The 20538-nt window shown below is 40.1% G+C and overlaps 1 protein-coding gene across 2 annotated transcripts in view; it reads right to left on the minus strand.

Moving 5' to 3' along the window:
* The window catches only part of NASP (nuclear autoantigenic sperm protein), a 34020-nt gene that overhangs the window by 6009 nt on the left and 7473 nt on the right, over nt 1–20538 (minus strand). The window contains exons 2-6 of one of the 2 annotated variants that reach the window (XM_030869984.2): nt 15375–15425; nt 6801–6911; nt 5193–5273; nt 4044–4153; nt 2361–3347 (exon numbers count right to left, since the gene is read on the minus strand). In XM_030869984.2, the coding sequence (XP_030725844.1) occupies nt 2361–3347; nt 4044–4153; nt 5193–5273; nt 6801–6911; nt 15375–15425 (1340 nt within the window). The remainder of the gene's footprint in view (nt 1–2360; nt 3348–4043; nt 4154–5192; nt 5274–6800; nt 6912–15374; nt 15426–20538) is intronic. The other variant, XM_030869986.3, reaches the window with a different exon arrangement.

A 20538-nucleotide genomic window follows, 5' to 3' on the forward strand; every position in this document is an offset into this window, starting at 1 on the left:
TTCCCAATTTGTAGGAAAATTTGACAAAATGTTGTTATTCTATGTCCTTCTTATTTATCTGGTATCTGTTCCACTCATACCAAAATGCTAAAAGTTGACATCTAATTTGCATAAAATAGTTATTTGGAGTTTTACATCAAATTTTTAAATTAAAATTCTTATAATGGTCTGAGAAAAATATTGGTTTCTCTTGAGGAATCTGTACTACCTTCATGGAATGGTGGAGAGGGAGCTAGGTTAAAGAGAAAGCCATTACTTTAAAATAACACTTTCCAACCTGGTAACCTGTACCCACATATTACTAGGAATGCAGTGAAGGCCTCAGTAAAGAGATCTGTTAAAATATTTTCTAAGCTTCTTTGAAAATGGAGTCTTTTTTGTGGTATGCCATCCTTCAGAGAAAGGGAAACAATGTTTTATAACATACCATTTCTCTGATCTTGTAGCATCTTCAAAACAGTACGGGCAGAGAGTTGTGCAAACCAGAAGAATGACTCTCAAAGGCCAAGTAAAGGCAATCTGCTGATTCTCTGGTTATTCTAGCATTCCCAAAGGATAGTCAGGAAACACTACAAATTGACCTGTACAGTCTGTCTGAGCATGGCCAAGCTTTATGCCTACAACATTAAAATTTTGTTCACTTACCAATCATATCTAGTGTGACAATGAGAAAAGAATAGGCTTATTATCTTTTTTTTTTAAGGGATATAAAGAGCCCAAGAGATGGCAGGAAATGGAGGTTTTAAGAGAAAACCTCTTGTAAGATTTCTGCAGGCTAGTGTTACCATGTAAATTTCTGACAAGAGGTGGGTTAACAGAAGGGATGAAAGTTGCCTTCCTCAGTGTGAGGTATCTTTGGAAGAACAATACATTCAAATCAGATCTAGGGTCAGATTCCAGTACTGTGATGTACTGTTTGACCCTAAACAAGTCACGTAACCCCTAAGCCTCAGCTTCCTCATCACTATAACTGGAGTAATACTACCTACTTACACAGTACTGTATTTTGGAAATCAAAAGTAATGTATGTGAGAGCTCTAACAATGTTACTTGTGAGACTCAAATGAATAGTTTTTGAACTGTGGAGAAATGACATCTCTACTGTAGCTTATTATTCAAAGTCCAACTTCAGAGAGCCAGCAGAGCTTTTTACTGCTCTAGCTAATTATCATTAAAAATTAAGACATGGGAGGTTTTTTTAAATTGAGGAATTCAGTTCTGTGCTTTTCCCATAGATATCTCCTAAAGCCCAATAAGTAGCCCAATGGTTCTACCATTTAGCCAATTCACTACTGGTTACCATGCCTGTGCTGGCTGGAGTACAGGGACCTGCACATAGGTTGAAGGAAGTTTACCAGAGTCAGCTACACATATTGATAATGGGTCTTTGAACATCTAAAACTTAAGAGAACTCGAAGTAGTCTGTCAATTATATAAGTAATATATATGTGTAATAATGATTAATTAGAATATACCTATGGTTATTAATAACAACATTAGATAAATCTTATGGACAGTAGAATCCTCAAATGATAGTATAACTCAAGTCAGACGTGCCAGTTATGGAGTTGGTAATTAGAGGCTTATACATCTTAATGAAACTGAATCACAATTAGACCAATAATACTATATAAAGCATTCACACTTTATAATGTTCTAAGTAACAAAAAATTCAGTTTAGCAGCCAAAGCAAGCATGAAATGAGGGGGGAAAGCAGCAAGAGGGCTTAACGGTTAGGTTTTCTGTTATCTTTGGAGGGGGCTAATTTAACTAATGTGAATAAGCCTCTAAACACTTACTGAAGACTAAAAGTAAAGATTACCAGAGTTCTTCCACTCTGGCGATAGAACATTCAAGGGTTAACTGCCTTCATATAAATGGCATGCCTGCTTAAGTGTATCAATTCAGTGGATTCTACTGCTCTAATCCTGATTCCTAAAGCAGAGAAAAAGGAACCAAGTGAACAGTAAATTTAAAAATCAAGAGGCATGCAAGTGAACATCCATTCAGCATTCTCTGCCAGCCTAGCCCACTATTTCCCTATCTACCCCACTTCCCACCCACCTTTATTGGCTAGTATGGTACAAGTTACTGATAGCTAGCCAAGTCTCAGATATCACAGAAAGGCCTATTTTGCAGTTAGTAAAGCGTTAGTTTATAAGCCAGCTAAAGAAGACTTGCTTTAACTTGCTCAACTTATCACCACCTTCTTAAACTAACCCCATTTTCACTCAGCCCTTTCCTAATCCGGATTAAAGGCAGACGGAAAATCCTGAATGGAAGGCTGACTTTTACCCATGATTAGTGAGTCAAATCCAGAATGTACTCCACCCACTGCAGCTCTTGCATGTCCCGGTTACCTTCACCCTCTTTCATCTGTTCTTCTTTGTCTTGTGTTTCTTCATTAGCAGCTATCTTAACTTTGTCTTCAGGGGATTTCTCAGTAGCCCCCTGGGCTACCTTAGTCTCAACCCCATCTCCAGCTGCCTCAGACTCTTCTATAGACAGCTTAGTCTCCTCCTGGCTAGGAACCAATTCTGCCCTGACCTTCTCCTCTAGTCCTGAGCCATCTTTTGTTTCTGTCCGTCCTTCTGCATTAGTCTTCGGTTCATTGGGAGTGTGATCCCCTGCAGCTGATAGTCCATTGACTGCACCATCCTTAGGGAGAACTGGCTCCTCCTGCCCAGGCTTCTCGGAGACTTCTGATCCAGCTTCTGCAGCCGAGGCCTCTGCAGCCTGTGCTGTCACCTCTGGTGACTCTTCAGCAGGAGGCAATTCTTGCCCTACCAACTGCTCAAGAACAGCCTTTCCTGGCTCACTTGCAGGGACAGCTACCTGCTCCTTTGGCTCATCCCCACCCACATCCACTGGCTTGACTGCTTCTATCTCCACTGCAGTGCCCTGCTCTTCTAGAGTCACAACAGGTTGCTCTTCTGAAGCTTCTTTTGGTTTCTCCTCTATGCTCGCAATTACTTCTCCCTGACCTCCTTTTTCTCTGAACTCTTCTTGGACGTCAGTTCCAGAAACTGATTTTCCTTCCTCAGCATCTGGTGTTTCCCGTTCTGCCTTCTTAGAAGTGACTTCAGCTTCATTCAGTCCTTCTGGTGCTGCTGTTCCTTTTCCCTCTTTAGTGGTTTCAGTTAACTGATCTGGAGTTGATTCAACTTTTTCCTGTAGTTCCCCTGCAGGCTCACTTATATCCATATCTTCTCTTCCACCCTTCTCCATATCAGTTTCCTGTTCTTTATCCGTTTCAGGCTTTACCAGAGACTTGTCTTCTGTTTTTTTGGCTTCTTTTTCTCCCATGGCGTCATAAACCTGTTCTCTCAACTCTTCCCTTGCTTCCTCTACATGGTTAAAGAACATGAAGCATAAACATGTCTTCGAGTTTAATGATAAAGGCATAAATGGAAACTAAAAATACATTCCCTTTAAACCCTCAAACAGCCTGGCTTATGTTTTAGCAGATGGCCTGCAAATTATCTGCCCCCTTGAGAAAAGCAAAGGGAAACTCCCAGCTAGCAGAGCAACTTACTGCAAAAGAAACCCAAGCTCCTTAAATTAGATATTATTTTACTTGAGCATTCTGATATCAGTTAGGTAAGAGATGCCAAGCTTTACATTCTCTTCTATACACTATATAGACCTCCATCTGATATGTAAAATTCTAGCAGCCAAACTCAAATTAGAAATTAACATTTAATTTTCTTAGACACAAAAAAATGTAAAAGGGCTCCAAAAGCACAGCCATTAAAATAACTGAGCTGTAAAGACTTTTTAAAATTCACATCAGAAAAATATTTAAGGTTGTTTTAATACTTAAAACATCCATTTAAATAACCAGACTTATTTGGGAAATTAAGTTATCCCCTTACAAAAGCCTGCTATCTGTTTCAGTAATCAGCCACCTCCCCTGCAGTCTCCACCAGATGCAGGTGTCACCCCAGGAGAGACCATTCAGGATAAGGAGAGCCCTATTTCCATCACTTGTACACAAGAAATCAACGTCGCATCTCTTGAATGTCCCATGTAACTCCACATACCATCTATGTTATCATTATTTTCTACCAGAGTTTCTTCTTCTGTTTTTTCTCCTTCCTCCTCTTCCACATGCACACCTTCCAGGGCATTTCCCAACACACCATTCTCCATTCTAGCAGAACAAAAGGAGAAAGCACTAAAGGTATGATGGCTAGAACCTAACAGTCTTTGTAAGACAGAAACTGTAGTCCTGTATTATAAAAGCAACAGAAGAGTAAGCAAGTACAGAGAATATAAACTATAAGCACTCATGAAAGAAATGCAATGATCAAAACTTTTAATATAAATTAAGGCTGTAAGAGCACTGAAAGAAATAAACATACCCTTTTTATCCAGTCACCTGAAAAAACACTGATGACTCTTATCAAAAGGGCCATATTTCCCAAACTTCTCATCCACCTACATTTCTCTAGATGGCCAAAAACATTCTGGCAAGGTTTTCAAGACAAATCCTTAGAATGCTCTACAAAATTAGAAAACTTAGCAGAACTGAGATTAAATAGATTACAGAATATTTGCTCCTCTATGTACCCTCAATATATTTTATTCTGATTAATAAATTCTGGTGGAAAATACACAACTTTCCAACAGTTAAGACTACTTGTGAGTCTTCTCTTAAGACATTTTCACATGCCAGTGTTTTCAAATTGTCCTTCATTCAGTCCTTCTTATGGATGACTGTTTTGGGCTAGCTGAGAGTGATTTCAAAGGTTCTCTCTCTAAATTGGACTTTGATAAATTACTGACTGACTATTCACTAATGGAAAGACCTCTGCTTCTAATTACTGCAAAAGTCAAAATTTAAGTATAACTTTACTCTTTGTATCAGGTGACTTTCAAAACTCCCATCAAGGGAATTCTCTGGTGGTCCAGTGATTAGGACTCCGCGCTTTCACTGCTGGGGGCACAAGTTCAATCCCTGGTTGGGGAACTAATATCTCACAAGCCCGCAGCATGCCCCCCCTGCCAAAAAAAAACTTCCATCAATATTTCATGCTCCTTCTAAACCCCCCCCAGTAAAACCAGTCCCGCTTAGCTCATGTGAAATCTCAAAGCTAGTAAACAATCTTAGCAAACAAAGAAGCAAGTTTTTAAATAAGACTACTATGATACAAAACATATTCCTTAAAGACTTGGCTTGAAAGACATACCTTGCCAACTCCAAAAGCGATTTCCCATAGAAAAAGAAGGCTTCTCCACATTCATTAGCTGTCTCTCCATACTTCTTACCTCTACAAAGAGAGTAACAGCTAAGATCTGAATTAACATCTAGTCTAAAAATTTCTTCCCCTAGTTCTTTAGCTATAAAATGACATTTCTTCTGTAACACATCCTTCTAGGAAACCAATGCTCCACTCCTCTTGCTTTGAAGTCAAGGTCCAAGGGACTTTAAGAATGAATGAATTAATGTTGCCTGTTCTTCATCTATATAGTATATAATTACAAATTTAGATATATAATATACATTATATAATTAGAATATAATATATACTCTAAAAGACATCCATTTGCTACAGTTATACTATATAATCTAAGAGCCAAATTACATTAATAGGCGTTTCTCCTGGTATATGATAGGGGTCAATACGGGCCAGAATATTGTTAGAGTTAGAGGGCCTTTGGCTGGGACCCAAAGCATGAATAAGGTCCATGGAAAGGCATGATGATAAAGAGTTAAGAGAATGTTCTCTGGAGCCTGACTGCCTAGGTTCAAATCCTGCCTCTAACTTTTAACCTTAGTCAAGTTACTTAATCTCACAGTACCTCAGTTTTCTCATCTGTAAAATGGAAATGTTAAGAACCAGTCAGAGATATTGCAAGCACTAATTAAGTTAATGTATATAAAATCATTTAAAATAATGCTCAGAAATACAGATAGCACTATATATACAAATTTAAACTATTAATATCTAGACAGGGAAGAAGAAGAGGAAAAAAATCACAAGTGTGATAAATGGTAAGGAGGAGGTACTTTATGTGGAGTAAGGAGACCAGCTATCATGGGGTAAAGGCTTGGCAGAAATCATGCTAAGTCAGGCCAACTAATAGCCTGAGAGATTAGTGAGAGTAAACAGTACAACTAAACAAAGAAACTATTGTGATGAAGGTCATGTTTAAGGGTAGTCTACTAGATTAGGATAATGCATCTCAAATTTTCCTCCTAAATACCCTTAATGGCAGGACAGTGAGAATACTGAACTTTCCAGGAATAAGGAATAAGCTAAGAAGTGTGTTTCTATGTGCTTAATCTTAAAAACTTAGATTTTAACATTTTCATTTTAAGATAACCACATACTTTTATATAAAAATACCTAAATACTCAGCATCAGATGAAATCTGGGCCCTACCCTTAGCACAGCACTGAATACCAGAACCTCAGCTCTTCAGACTCAGGTGATAATGAAGAGACCAGAGGCCAGAGGCCAATAATCTGAAAAGATTATTGCAGACATCCAGGAGTAAGACTCTGTTCTAGAAGGAGTAAGGGTTGTGGGGAAAAATGGACAAATATGACCCTGAACCAAAACCAGGACAAGTTAGTTAGTGATGAACAGAAAACAAATTACCTTAACTCAGGAAAATCAAAGGCTGAAACTGGTCAGTGATACATAAGTTTTATAGTTATAAATTTACACATGAAAAATAATCAAATCTTCTTAAACTCTTGCTCTTTATTCTTTTTATCCCATTAAACAACTTTTTATGATTCAACTTTATTAGGAACACAATATCCCATCATAGCAAAACACAGTACTTACAAAAGACTAGCTGCTTCCTGGAAGGCATTGACAGCTGCTGGAATATCCCCCATCACCAGATGTTTCTGTCCTAAACCCAATAGTTTCTTAGCTTCACTATCCACATCCAGACTGCAAGAGAAAGATTTTTTTCAAATGTCAAATACTTTTAGAACCAACATTTTTGGAATACCTGCTACATTTAAACCATAATACTTTAATTTCTTTAAACCTCTGAACTACTCTGGCAAGGCTTAGCTAACCCACACTTACCTATCACTAAAAAAACTCACTACTAAGATATATGAATGGTAAATAAGCACATGAAAAGACGCTCAACAACATCAGTCATTTGAGAAATGCAAATTAAACTCATAATGAGATACTATTATACTCCCACTAGAATGGTGAAAATGTAAAGACTGACCACATCAAGTGTTGGCAAAGATGTAGAACAACTAGAACTCTCATATTCTGCTGACGGGAATGTAAAATGGGAGAGTCACTTTAGAAAACAGCTGGAGAGTTTCTTAAAGTTAGATATATACCCACCATATGATATCTAGCCATTCCATTCCTAGGTATTAACCCAAGAGAAATGAAAGTATATGCCCATAAAGACACGTACACAAATATTCACAGCAGCTTTATCTACAGTAGCCAAAAACTAGAAACCCAAATGGATAAACTGTGATATATCCACAATATGGAATATCAATAAAACGGAATGAACTGTTGAAACACATAACATGGATGAATCTTAATTATGCTGAATCAAAGATGCCAAAAAAAAAGTACATACAGTATGATTCGATTTAGATAATATTCTACAAAATGCAAACTCATCTACAGCAACAGAAGGTAGATTAGTGGTTGCCTGGAGAGGGAATGAAGTACAAAGGAGCATAAAGAAATTGAGATGATAAATATATCCTTATCTTATGATATTGGTCTACAGGTATATACACATGTAAAAGCTCATCAAATTGCTCACTTCAAAAATGTGCAGTTTAGGGGACTTCCCTGATGGCGCAGCAGTTAAGAATCCACCTGCCAATGTAGCGGACACGGGTTCAAGCCCTGGTCCGGGAAGATTCCACTTGCCGCAGAGCAACTAAGCTCGTGTGTCACAAATACCGAGCCTGTGCTCTAGAGCCCATGAGCCACAACTACTGAAGCCTGTGCACCTACAGCCTGTGTCCCACAACAAGAAAAGCCACTGCAATGAGAAGCCCACGCACCACAACGAAGAGCAGCCCCCACTCGCCACAACTAGAAAAAAGCCTACGCACAGACCCAGCACAACCCAAAAAAAAAAAAAAAAAAACCTTCAAAACAATAATAATAATAATAGAAGGAGAAGACTACTTAGAAAGAATCTAGGCTAAGACCGAGGAAATAGTAGAAATGGTTAGATTTTCAATATACTTATTTTGGAATTTGCTAACGTACTGGATACATAATTTCTTGAATGAAAGTGATAAAACCAATGCTTTCTGGCCTGGGCAACCGTGATAACAATGGACACTTACTATGTGTCATGTGATAATTATACCTATATTTACATTTAATCTTGGTATCCACTTCCTAAGGCTGTAACTTATCTCCATTTTACAGATGTGAAAACAGAGTTAGTGGCAGGGACCATCTAGATCTCTAGATCATCTAGACCATCTAGATCAAGATTTATACAACACTGCCATTTACTGAGATAGTCGACTGAGGAAAAAGCAGGTGAGGGGCAGGGTAATCTAGTTTTGGACATGTTAATTGTAAGATGCCTACTGAACCTCCAAGATATTCAAAGGAAGAGATTCAAGAAACATGTAAGGACTAAAGATACAAATGGGGTGTTATGCGCTTAAAGCCACAGGCCTGAGCTAAACTGGGGGAGATTTACCTAGGGAGTGACTATTAATAAAGAAGTCATAGGACTGAGCCCTGAGAGCATTTCTACATCAGAGGCAGGGGAAATGGGGAAGAACAAGCCCTTGTCACTCCCCCTACTGAAAAAAGAATAGCTAGTAAGGGAAAAAAATATAGTATCCCTGAAGCCAAATGAAGACATGTAAAGAAAGTGATCCACTGGATCAAACGTTACTGACAAGATTAACTAATCACTAGATTAAGGAATAATATAGATGGCATTAATGACCATTAAGCAAAACCACTTTTTTTTTGTTTTTTTTGCGGTACGCAGGCCTCTCACTGTTGTGGCCTCTCCCGCTGCAGAGCACAGGCTGCGGACGCGCAGGCTCAGCAGCCATGGTTCACAGGCCCAGCCGCATGTGGGATCTTCCCAGACCAGGGCACGAACCCGTGTCCCCTGCATCGGCAGGCGGACTCTCAACCACTGCACCACCAGGGAAGCCCAAGACCATTTTAGAATGGTGAAAGAAAAACTTGAAGAATGTTCAGGAAATAAAAAAGGGGAAGTAAAGAAACAAAGTAACAACAACTCTTTCATGTTTTCTTGTCCAAGAAACAGAAATGAAGTAATAGGTAGAAGGGGATGTGGGGGATCAATGAAGGGTTAAAAATAGGAATACAGGGCTTCCCTGGTGGCGCAATGGTTGAGAATCTGCCTGCTAATGCAGGGGACACGGGTTCGAGCCCTGGTCTAGGAGGATCCCACATGCCGCGGAGCAACTAGGCCTGTGTACCACAACTACTGAGCCTGCGCACCACAACTACTGAGCCTGCGCCTCTGGAGCCTGTGCTCTGCAACAAGAGAGGCCGCGATAGTGAGAGGCCCCCACTTGCCACAACTAGAGAAAGCCCACACACAGAAATGAAGGCCCAATGCAGCCAAAAATAAATTAATTAATAAACTCCCACTCCCAACATCTTCTTTAAAAAAAAAAGGAATACAGTTTGCCCTTCTCATCAACCAAAGATTAAAAATACTCGGGGGGGGGGGTGTACAGTGTGTGGTAATTCCAGAAAGCTCCAAAAAGCAAAACTTGAATTTGCTGCATACTGGCCAACTATTTACATAGCATTTTCATAATATTTACAACTATTTATGTTGTACTAGGTAGTATAAGTAATCTAGAGACAATTTAAAGTATATAGGAGTATGTGTTCGGTTATATGCAAATACTATGACATTTTATATAAGGGACTTGAGAATACACAGATTTTGGTACTGGGGGCGGGGGGCGGGGGTATCCTGGAACCAATCCCCCATGAATACCAAGGGAAGACTATGCGATACAAATAATAAGACTATGCAGTACAAATAAGCTCATAGGAGAGGAATGGAGTAGTACTGCTGGATAGAGAACTACAAGAGCTCTGTTTTTGAGTAGATGACTGAGGATGGGATCCACTGAACAAGTGGAAATGTTGGTCTTTATATAGAAAAGCAATGGGGACTTCCCTGGTGGTGCAGTGATTAAGAATCCACCTGCCAATGCAGGGGACACGGGTTCGAGCCCTGGTCCGGGAAGATCCCACATGCTGCAGAGCAACTAAGCCCATGTGCCACAGCTACTGAGCCTGCGCTCTAGAGCCCACGGGCCACAACTACTAAAACCTGCGCACCTAGAGCCTGTGCTCTGCAACAAGAGAAGCCACCGCAATGAGGAGCCCGCACACGGCAACAAAGACCCAACGCAGACAAAAATTAATTAATTAATTAATTATTTTTAAAGGAGAGCAACGGCTCGCAAACTTTTTGGTCTCCAGACTCTTTACGCTACCAAATTACAGAAGGCCCTCGAAGAGCCTTTCTGGATGTGAGTAATATCTATTTGTATTTACCATATTGAAATTAAAACTAAAAAAAATTTTAAATATTTTAAAATGTTACATGTTAACATGACTTCTATGAAAAAATGACTATATTTCCCAAACATAAAAAATTTAGTGAGAAGCACTACTGAACATTTTTACAAATCTCTTCAATGTCTGGCTTAATAGAAAAGCTGGATTTTCATATTCATTTTTCTGCATTTAACGCATTGGGATTTGTTGTTTTCATTGAAGTATAAAATATCTGACCTCACACTGATACCTGTTTGGAAAAGGGAGTACTTTAATAGCCTTTTTAAATTTTTTTGTGGGATCTTAGTTCCCTGACCAGGGATCGAATCCAGACCCCTGGCAGCAGAAGCGCGGAGTCCTAACCACTGCACCACCAGGGAATTCCCTTGAATAATCTTGTAAATGGCTGTGGATTTTCTTCTCTGATACTACACCAAAACTCAATGAGTGGTAGTTCCTTAAAGGTTATTTGCAATGCAGAATCTGAAAATGTATTGACGAACTTTTCATACTGCTACATTAAAAATCATTGTTCTGGGACTTCCCTGATAGTGCAGTGGTTAAGAATCCGCCTGCCAGTGCAGGGGACAGGGGTACGAGCCCTGGTCCAGGAAGATCCCACATGCCGCGGAGCAACTAAGTCCATGCGCCACAACTACTGAGCCTGCACTCTAGAGCCTGCGAGCCACAACTACTGAAGCCCGCACGCATAGAGCCTGTGCTCTGCAACAAGAGAAGTCACCGCAATGAGAAGCCTGCACACCGCAATGAAGAGAAGCCCCCACTCACTGCAACTAGAGAAAGCCCCTGCAGCAATGAAGACCCAATGCAACAAAAAATAAATAAATTTATTTATTTAAATAAAATAAAAATCATTGTTCTATCTTGTACTCTGAATAGATCTCCTATTCATGAATGATTTTGTACACTCATATACATAGCAGCATTATTCACAATAGCCAAAAGGAATCAACTCAAGTATCCACTGACAGATGAATGGATAAACGAAATGTGGTCTATACATACAATGGCATATTATTCGGCCTTAAAAAGAGAACTCTGACAGATGCTATAACATGGATTAACCCTGAAGACACTATGCTAAGTTAAATAAGCCAGTCATAAAAAGACAAACGATGTAGGATTTCATTTATAAAAGGTACCTAGAGTAGTCAAATTCACAGAGACAGAAAGTAGGATGGTGGCTGCCAGGGGCTGGGGGAAGAGATGGGACGTTGTTTAATGGGTAGAGTTTCAGTTGGGGAAGATGAAAATGTTCTGGAGATGGATGATGGAGAGTTTCACTTCTGCAAGAAGGGACTGGCTCCACAGTAACGTACATGTACTTAACATTACTGATCGGTACACTTAAAAACGGTTATGATGGTAATTTTTTTTAATATTTATTTATTAGGCCGCATCAGATCTTAGTTGTGGCAGGCAGGATCTTCGCTGCAGAGCGTGGGCTCTAGAGCGCGTGGACTTCGTTGCCCCGTGGCATGTGGGATCTTAGTTCCCCGACCAGGGATCGAACCTGAGTCCCCTGCATCAGGAAGCGGATTCTTAACCACTGGACCATAAGGGAAGTCCCTATGATGGTAAATTTTATGTTATATGCATTTACACCACAATAAAAAACAACCACCACCACCAATTTCATCAGAAGAGTCTTGAAATATTGGGACTACATGAGACAGGCTCACGGTAGTCAATACAACTTCGAAGATTTTAATTTATTTTCATTTGAAAGCTCAAATTCTATCACTGACAACAGATATTCTCAGTTGCTTCCCTTAAAGTGACAGCCTCACTTTATTAATTTTTGAGAAACTGTCTGCCAAATACCCAAGTCTGAGTGATCAGTCTGTTGTTCATCCTTTGAAATCTAGAATTCCATGAAAAATTTAATTTTTTTTTTTTTTTTTTTTTTTTTTTTTTGCGGTATGCGGGCCTCTCACTGTTGTGGCCTCTCCCGTTGCAGAGCACAGGCTCCGGACGCGCAGGCTCAGCGGCCATGGCTCACGGGACTAGCCGCTCCGCGGCATGTGGGATCTTCTCAGACCAGGGCATGAACCCGTGTCCCCTGCATCGGCAGGCGGACTCTCAACCACTGTGCCACCTGGGAAGCCCCCAAAATTTAATTCTTTATTCAAACAGTCACACAAATGCTTTTCTTAAAGACAACCATCTTACCTACCTACTTCAGGGTGCAGAATTAGCATTCCTATTTCCCATTTTGTCACACAGATTATTCTAAAACCATGTAGTGAAGGACTGAGAATAAATTTATTAGTTTCTATTGCTTCATCGTGGAAGCAAAGAAGTGAAACTGGGAGTGAACTACTTGTACTGCCTTGACCTTTGTTAAATAAAGGTCCAGCAAGTTTACCCACCATTGATTTTGCACCATTAGTGCCAATGTCAACCAGCAAAAACGGCAAACGGTCTACCAATACGAAAAATTTTGACCTTACGGAATCTCTGAAAGGGTCTTGGGGGTCCCAGGGGCATACAGACTGCACCTTCAGAACCTCTGAATAAGAGCATGGACCCACATCCAGAAGAATGTGGGACTTCCCTGGTGGCACAGTGGATAAGACTCCGTGCAGCCAATGCAGGGGGCCCGGGTTCAATCCCTGGTCAGGGAACTAGATCTCACCACAACTAAGAGTTCGGGTACCACAACTAAGAGTTCGGGTACCGCAACTAAGGAGCCCGCTGGCTGCAACAAAGACTGAGAGCAAACAAATAAAAAAGAAAAGAAAAAATAAAGAAAGAAAAGAATGTGTGGGTACAGATTTAAGATAGATTAAGAAACTCCTCTTCCTAACTGCTTATTACTGAACAATCAAATGTTTTATATATATTTATTTTATTTATTTTTGGCTACATTGGGTCTTCATTGCTGCATGCAGGCTTTCTCAGAAGTTGCACGCAGGCAACTTCTTCGTTGCGGTGCATGGGCTTCTTATTGCAGTGGCCTCTTGCTGCGGAGCGTGGGCTCAGCCACGTGGGCTTCCACAGTTGTGGCACATAGGCTCAGCAGTTGTGGCTCATAGGCTCTAGAGCACCGGCTCAGTAGTTGTGGCACACGGGCTTAGTTGCTCCGCAGCATGTGGGATTTTCCCGGACCAGGGCTCAAACCCGTGTCCACTGCATTGGCAGGTGGATTCTTAACCACTGCACCACCAGGTAGTCCCCAATCAAATTTTCTTAAAAAGTAAAATCATCAAGTAAGAGCAAGAAGACAGGTGACGGTACTGAATATTAAGAAGTTACTCAGCAGAATGGGAGAACAACTTGGCCAGGGAAACATGCTATAGTTGCCAGGCAGTACTAAATAACCATTTCAGATCAGCTGTTACAAATTTATGAGACTAGTCATGTTTTTTCCAACCATCCTTCCAAGTTTCTCTCAGAATCAGATTATCATACTCCTCAAAAGATCATCAATGCTTAGAATATTAATAATCACATATCAGCAGTGTTCCAGGGGTGAAGTAGCCTAGCTACATTTATACCTTATTCTCAGTCCAGAAATTTAATACTATGGTATATACCAAGACTCTAAAAAGGTTACACGAATGTTTTTAGGACCAATCCTGAGCAGTACTCCTTCCACCCCAAAACGAGACTGACTCACAAATCAGTAGGTAGTATTTGTAAAAGACATGGTTTAAATAACCAAGATAACAATGGAATTTAAGACCACAATGTGAAATGATAAAACAAATGAAAACTTAAAGACTCTTAAAAAGTGCAGATATTTTGCAAAAGGGATTAAACAGAATTTAGAACAGTAATTTTCAACCTAAGTGAGCTTAAGATTTAACAGGAAGCTTTTCCAAAACACTCATACACTAAAAGCTTAAGAAATGAAATTTCTAGGAAGGCAACCCAGGCATTTACCTTTTGGATAAGCTTTCTAGTTAATTAATTATTATGCTTACCTCTGGTTAAAAACCACGGTCACATCCAGATGGGGAAGTTACATGGAAGTACATGTGAGCTCAATATAAAATTTAAAACTTTCAACCAGAATAACAACAAAATTGAAAATGGCAACCTTACAAAACAGAGATCTAAATCAGTAGAAGTATTCAAAGAAAGAGTAAGTTAGGGACTTCCCTGCTGGTCCAGTGGTTAAGAATCTGCCTTCCAATGCAGGGGACACAGGCGGGGAACTAAGATCCCACATGCTGTGAGGCAAATAAGCCCATGTGCCACAACTAGAGAGCCCGCACACCACAACTACAGAGTAGCCTGTGCACCACAACTAGAGAGAGGTCTGCACTGCAACTAAGATCCGACACAGCCAATAAATAAATAAATAAAATATTTTTAAAGAAAAGAATAAGTTAGGGACTTCCTTGGTGGCACAGTGGTTAAGAATCCGCCTGCCAACGCAGGGGACACGGGTTCGAGCCCTGGTCTGGGAAGATCCTACATGTTGCAGAGAAACTGAGCCCGTGCGCCACAGCTACTGAGCCTGTGCGCCACAGCTACTGAGCCTGTGCTCTAGAGCCCGCAAGCCACAACTACTGAGCCTGCATGCCACAACAACAACAGAAAAATAAGTTAGCATTTGCCAGGCATGTTGGGTACTAAGTAAGAAGAATTAAACAAGTTTTTCAATTCTAATATTTTAATCAAATACAAAAAAAACTGACAACATCATTGTCAGGACTCCATACTTTAGACAGGTACTTTAACATTCAGTCTTATTCGTTACCTATTGAAAATAATGAAACAAACTGCCCTCAAGTTATATACCTCTTAGTCTATGTTCCAGATATAAATCTAATTGCACCATGTAAATAATCTTACCTCTCCACTTTATCTGTAGAGGTAGAAGGAGCAGGGGCATCTTCTTCAATTCTGTAATGAAAAATTAAGAGGAAAAAAGTAAAAATGAAGGCTATTTTAAGACTAGAAATTAAACAAATTAAGAAAATATGGGGACTTCCCTGGTGGTGCAGTGGTTAAGGATCCGCCTGCCAACTCAGGGGACACGGGTTCGAGCCCTGATCTGGAAGATGCCACATGCCACGGAGCAGCTAAGCCCATGCACCACAGCTACTGAGCCTGAGCTCTAGAGCCCGTGAGCCACAACTACTGAGCCCTCGTGCCACAACTACTGAAGTCCGCGTGCCTAGAGCCCGTGTTCCACAACAAGAAGCCCACACACCACAATGAAGAGTAGCCCCCGCTTGAGGCACGTAGAGAAACCCCACGCGCAGCAACAAGACCCAATGCAGCCAAAAATAAATAAATAAATAAACTTTATAAAAAAGAAAATATAAAGCCATAAAAAGAGCAATTTATTGGGCTTCCCTGGTGGCGCAGTGGTTGAGAGTCCGCCTGCCAATGCAGGGGACACGGGTTCGAGCCCTGATCTGGGAAGATCCCACATGCCGCAGAGCGGCTGGGCCCGTGAGCCATGGCCGCTGAGCCTGCGCATCCGGAGCCTGTGCTCCGCAACGGGAGAGGCCACAACGGTGAGAGGCCTGTGTATCGCAAAAAAAAAAAAAAAAAAAAAATTGCTTGCTCAATTCAATAAATAAATATACTAATTCAAAAAATTAAATTCAATAGACATTTTAGTACCCACTATATGCTAAGCATCAGACACAGTCTCCAACAAAAGTTAAAGCAGAGGAGACAGGGAATTCCCTGGCGGTCCAGTGGTTAGGACTCCTCACTCTCACTGCCAAAGGCCTGAGTTGGGGAACTAAAATCCCACAAGGCGCAGGGCGCCGCCAAAAAAAAAAAAGCAGAGGGGACAACTTGAGAAAGGCAGAAGAGATTAAATGCCAGGCAGGGACTAACTATATTGGAGTCTGAGTTCTAGAAAATGCTTTAGAGATGAAAAGGTGTCAGTTTCTTTCAGCAGGATCCAAAATCTTTGCTCCTAACTCCTAATCCTTTTGAGAATGTTATATTGGTCTACAAATTTGATGAAAAGCCCTGGGGGGAGGGGAGGCAGGGAAATGGGGTTGAAAATAATCAGAGACTTCACCGTTAGGGTGACAGGAATGAAGTACAATTTAAATGCTTTCAGCTGCAACATAAGCAAGCAGATGATCTGACCAGAATGCTGGAATGGCCTTGGATCCTTATCTCCTAAACACCTCCTGTCATAGCTAATTATGTTCAAATAGTTTAACTAAAGGATTATTCTGGCCAAATTCTAGCACAGAGCTTCTCAAATTACCTGCGATTGAAGGACCAGACTTTTAATTTCAATGTGTAAGACATGGGTTTTTATAAAGTATTAACAGAAATGTCAGAGTAATGTCAAATTTCTTTGTTCCCAAATGCTTACTCCCAATTTTTATACATACACACAGCATGGTTTGTGGGATCTTAGTTCCCCAACCAGGGACTGAACCGGGAGCCACAGCAGTGAAAGCGTGGAGTCCTAACCACTGGACCACCAGGGAATTCGCTATACTTGTATCTTTGTAGACCAGTAACGAACAGTTCACAAACCAATACCAGTCTGTGGCACACACAAAGTGGTATAACACAAACGTCCAAAGTATGAGTACTAAAAACAAACACGTTAACACTGTACATACATGCTACATTCAAGCACCAGTAGCAACAATAATACACAAAATGTTTTGCACCCCACATAGGTGACAGATGAAGTGCAACACTATTAAACTTTCACGGTTAGCCATAATGGAAGTTATCAGGCATCAGATTCAAATAACTCAAACTACTAAAAAAAAAACAGCCAAAATACACGAAACACCAGTTTTACACCAGTAGCACAAGACAGTAATCTGAGAGAAGGGAAACAAATGAGGTGAGTCCTATGAGTATCCCCAGGTTACTATCTGGAGAGACTTGTCCACAGGACAGAGAAGGACCATGAACAAAGTCCATCTCACAGAATTGAGAAGACAGAATTTGAGGTTTGGGGTGGCCTAGGTAGCTAGAATTTACAGGACAGACTAGAAAGAGAGCTATAGAGAAAGCAAGCTTCAGAGATCTGTAGACGCTTCCCCCCAGTCTCTGTTTAAGTGCTGATCAACTTATGCATGAGAAAACTACTGAGACCCAGGAAAGAATGACCCAGAAAGGAATAGGCAAAACTATCCTTGGAAATCACACAGGGTCTAGAATAAATAACTCCCATCAGCCAGTCTGTAATTTAAAACATGGAGTCCTGATAATGTATTTGATTACATTGTATTTGATTAAAATATTAGAATTGAAAGTTACTTAATTCTGCTCCTTACTCAGTATACAACATGCCTGGCAAATGCTAACCTAGTCTTTCTTTGAATACCTCTACTGATTTAGATCTCTGTTTTGTAAGGTCGCCATTTTCAATTTTGTTGTTATTCTAGTTGAAAGTTTTAAATTTTATATTGAGCTCACACGTACTTCCATGTAACTTCCCCATCTTGATGTGACCATGATTCTTAACCGGAGGTGAGCATAATAATTAATTCACTAGAAAGCTTATCCAAAAGATAAGATGCCTGGGTTGCACCCCTAGAGATTTTATTTGTTAAACCTGAGATAGAATTCATGTTTGTTTTGGAAAAGCTCCCTGATAATGTCATAAATAAGGCAACTGTCAATCTCTGTATCGTTATTAAACCTTAATTCCTCTCTACTTTGGAGAATACCTCCTTAAACTATAATGTAAATTCCAAGACTGGAATTTACTTTTTTTTTTTTTTTTTGGCCGCACCCCACAGCATGCGGGATCTTCCCCTACGAAGGAACCCATGGCCCGCTGTAGTGGAAGTGCGGAGTTTTAACCACTGGGATGCCAGGGAATTCCCTGGACTTTACCATTGTAACTTTCCTTCACCCCACTTTCCATGTCCCCACTTTCTAGAAGCAAGGCTGGAACCAGGTCGTTTAGGTTTTTTCTTAAGGTTTTGTTGTTGTTTTGTTTTGAATTTTTGGCTGCACTGTGCAGCATGTGGGATCTTAGTTCCCTGGTGAGGGACTGAACCCATGCCCCCTGCACTGGAAGGCAAAGTTTTAACCACTGGACTACCAGAGAAGTCCCAGATCGTTCAGTATTGATGCCAACCTAAAGTTTTAAATTTTTATCCTTAAGTTGAGGCACTGAAGGTGTAATATGATCAAATTTACCTTTTATATACTCAGTGGTATAAAAGTTTGAAGTGGACAAAATGAGGAAAAAAGCATATCAGTTGAAGATACTATTAAATAGCACTGTAAAGCACTCAGCAGTGATAAACTTACTTCCATTCTTATTTAGTAGCCTAGACAAAAAGGGCATGTACTAGCATAGTCAGAAGAAAAGATGGATTAAAGCAGTGGTTCTCAAACTTCAACCTACACGAATCACTTGGAGCTCATGTTAGAACACGTTGTTGAGGGCTTCCCTGGTGGCGCAGTGGTTAAGAATCCGCCTGCCAATGCAGGTGACACGGGTTCGAGCCCTGGCCCGGGCAGATCCCACATGCCGCGGAGCAGCTAAGCCCGTGAGCCACAACTACTGAGCCTGCGCTTTAGAGCCCGTGAGCCACAGCTACTGAAGCCCGCGCACCGTGCTCCACAATAAGAGAAGCCCATGCACCGCAACCGCAACGAAGACCCAACGCAGCCAAAAATAAAAATAAATAAAATTAATTTATTAAAAAAAAAAAGAACACGCTGTTGAGCCCCAACCCTAGAGTTCTGGTTCAGCAAGTCTATTATGAGGTCCAGGAATTTGCATTTCTAACAACTTTCTAGGTGATGCTGCTACTGCTGGTTTGGGGACCACACTGTAACAAGCACCATATTAGAAAAAAAATTACTAACTCATGTTCATGTCCTATCTGAGCCATAGACATGTTTACCCACAATTATTTTTTAATGTTAATTATGGTAGTTACTACATTTAAAACTATGAAGATATCACATAAAAATCTGGATTTCTGCTTCTCCTGAAAAATCATTATGTAAACTCTGAAACCAGAAAAGTACTAAAGAAAACCACAGGCGAGTTACATTGTAACTCATCGGGAGAAGGCCTTTCATATTCAGAAATCATGTAAGACTGATAAATTCTACTCCATCTCATTCATTTCACAAAAGGTTAACTTAGTGAATATATACAGAATATTAAATCAACAGGGAAAAAGGTCCAACAGGAAAAGATTAAAGGATATAAACACATTCACAGAAAATGAAACACAAATACCTCAAACATTTGAATACATGCTCACACTCATTCTTCAGAGAAACACAAAATTACAGTGAGAAAGCATTTTTTACCCATCAAATAGTCAAAGACAAGAATGTAAGAGTAACAGGTGTTCACATATATTGCTAATATAAGTTTAAATTCACAAAACTTCTATGAAGGTCTATTTGGCAATATCTATCAAAAACAACAAATGAACACTCTTTGATCCAGCAGTTCCACTTGTAGAAATTTATCCTATAGATATGAGTCCAAGGTTACACGGTTATTCCCTAGAGCACAATTTGTAACAATTAAATTCTGGAAAGAATTCAAATGTCCATCAATAGGAAACTCATTATGAGACAGCCACAGAATAGAATACAATGCAGCCATTAAAAAAAAGAAAAGAAAGTAACTATGCCCTAATGAGGAATCATCTCCAAGATATAATGCTAAGTGCTCAGAAATGTGTCAAGTGTGCTACCGTTTACACAATAATATAGAATTAATAACTACTTACAATCTGCTCGTATATGCATAAGGTAGCATTGAGGGACACATAATAAATTACTAACACTGGTGGACTCAGAGGAGAAAACCTATGTGATTAGGGAATAAGGGTTGGAGGGACATTTCACTGTGTACTTCCCCTTCTGGATTTTGAACCAGGAATGTATTTCCTAGTCAAAGAAATAATTACAATATTCTTTAAATATTAGAAATACCTGCCACTATGGCATACATTCTCCCCAATCAGCTGAAGTTGAACAGTGACCTAGCCCTTTAAGGGACAATTCACTTCAATCCCCACCACCACTTCAC

The sequence above is a fragment of the Globicephala melas genome, chromosome 1 (assembly GCF_963455315.2).
Source record: "Globicephala melas chromosome 1, mGloMel1.2, whole genome shotgun sequence".
Classification (NCBI taxonomy): domain Eukaryota; kingdom Metazoa; phylum Chordata; class Mammalia; order Artiodactyla; family Delphinidae; genus Globicephala; species Globicephala melas.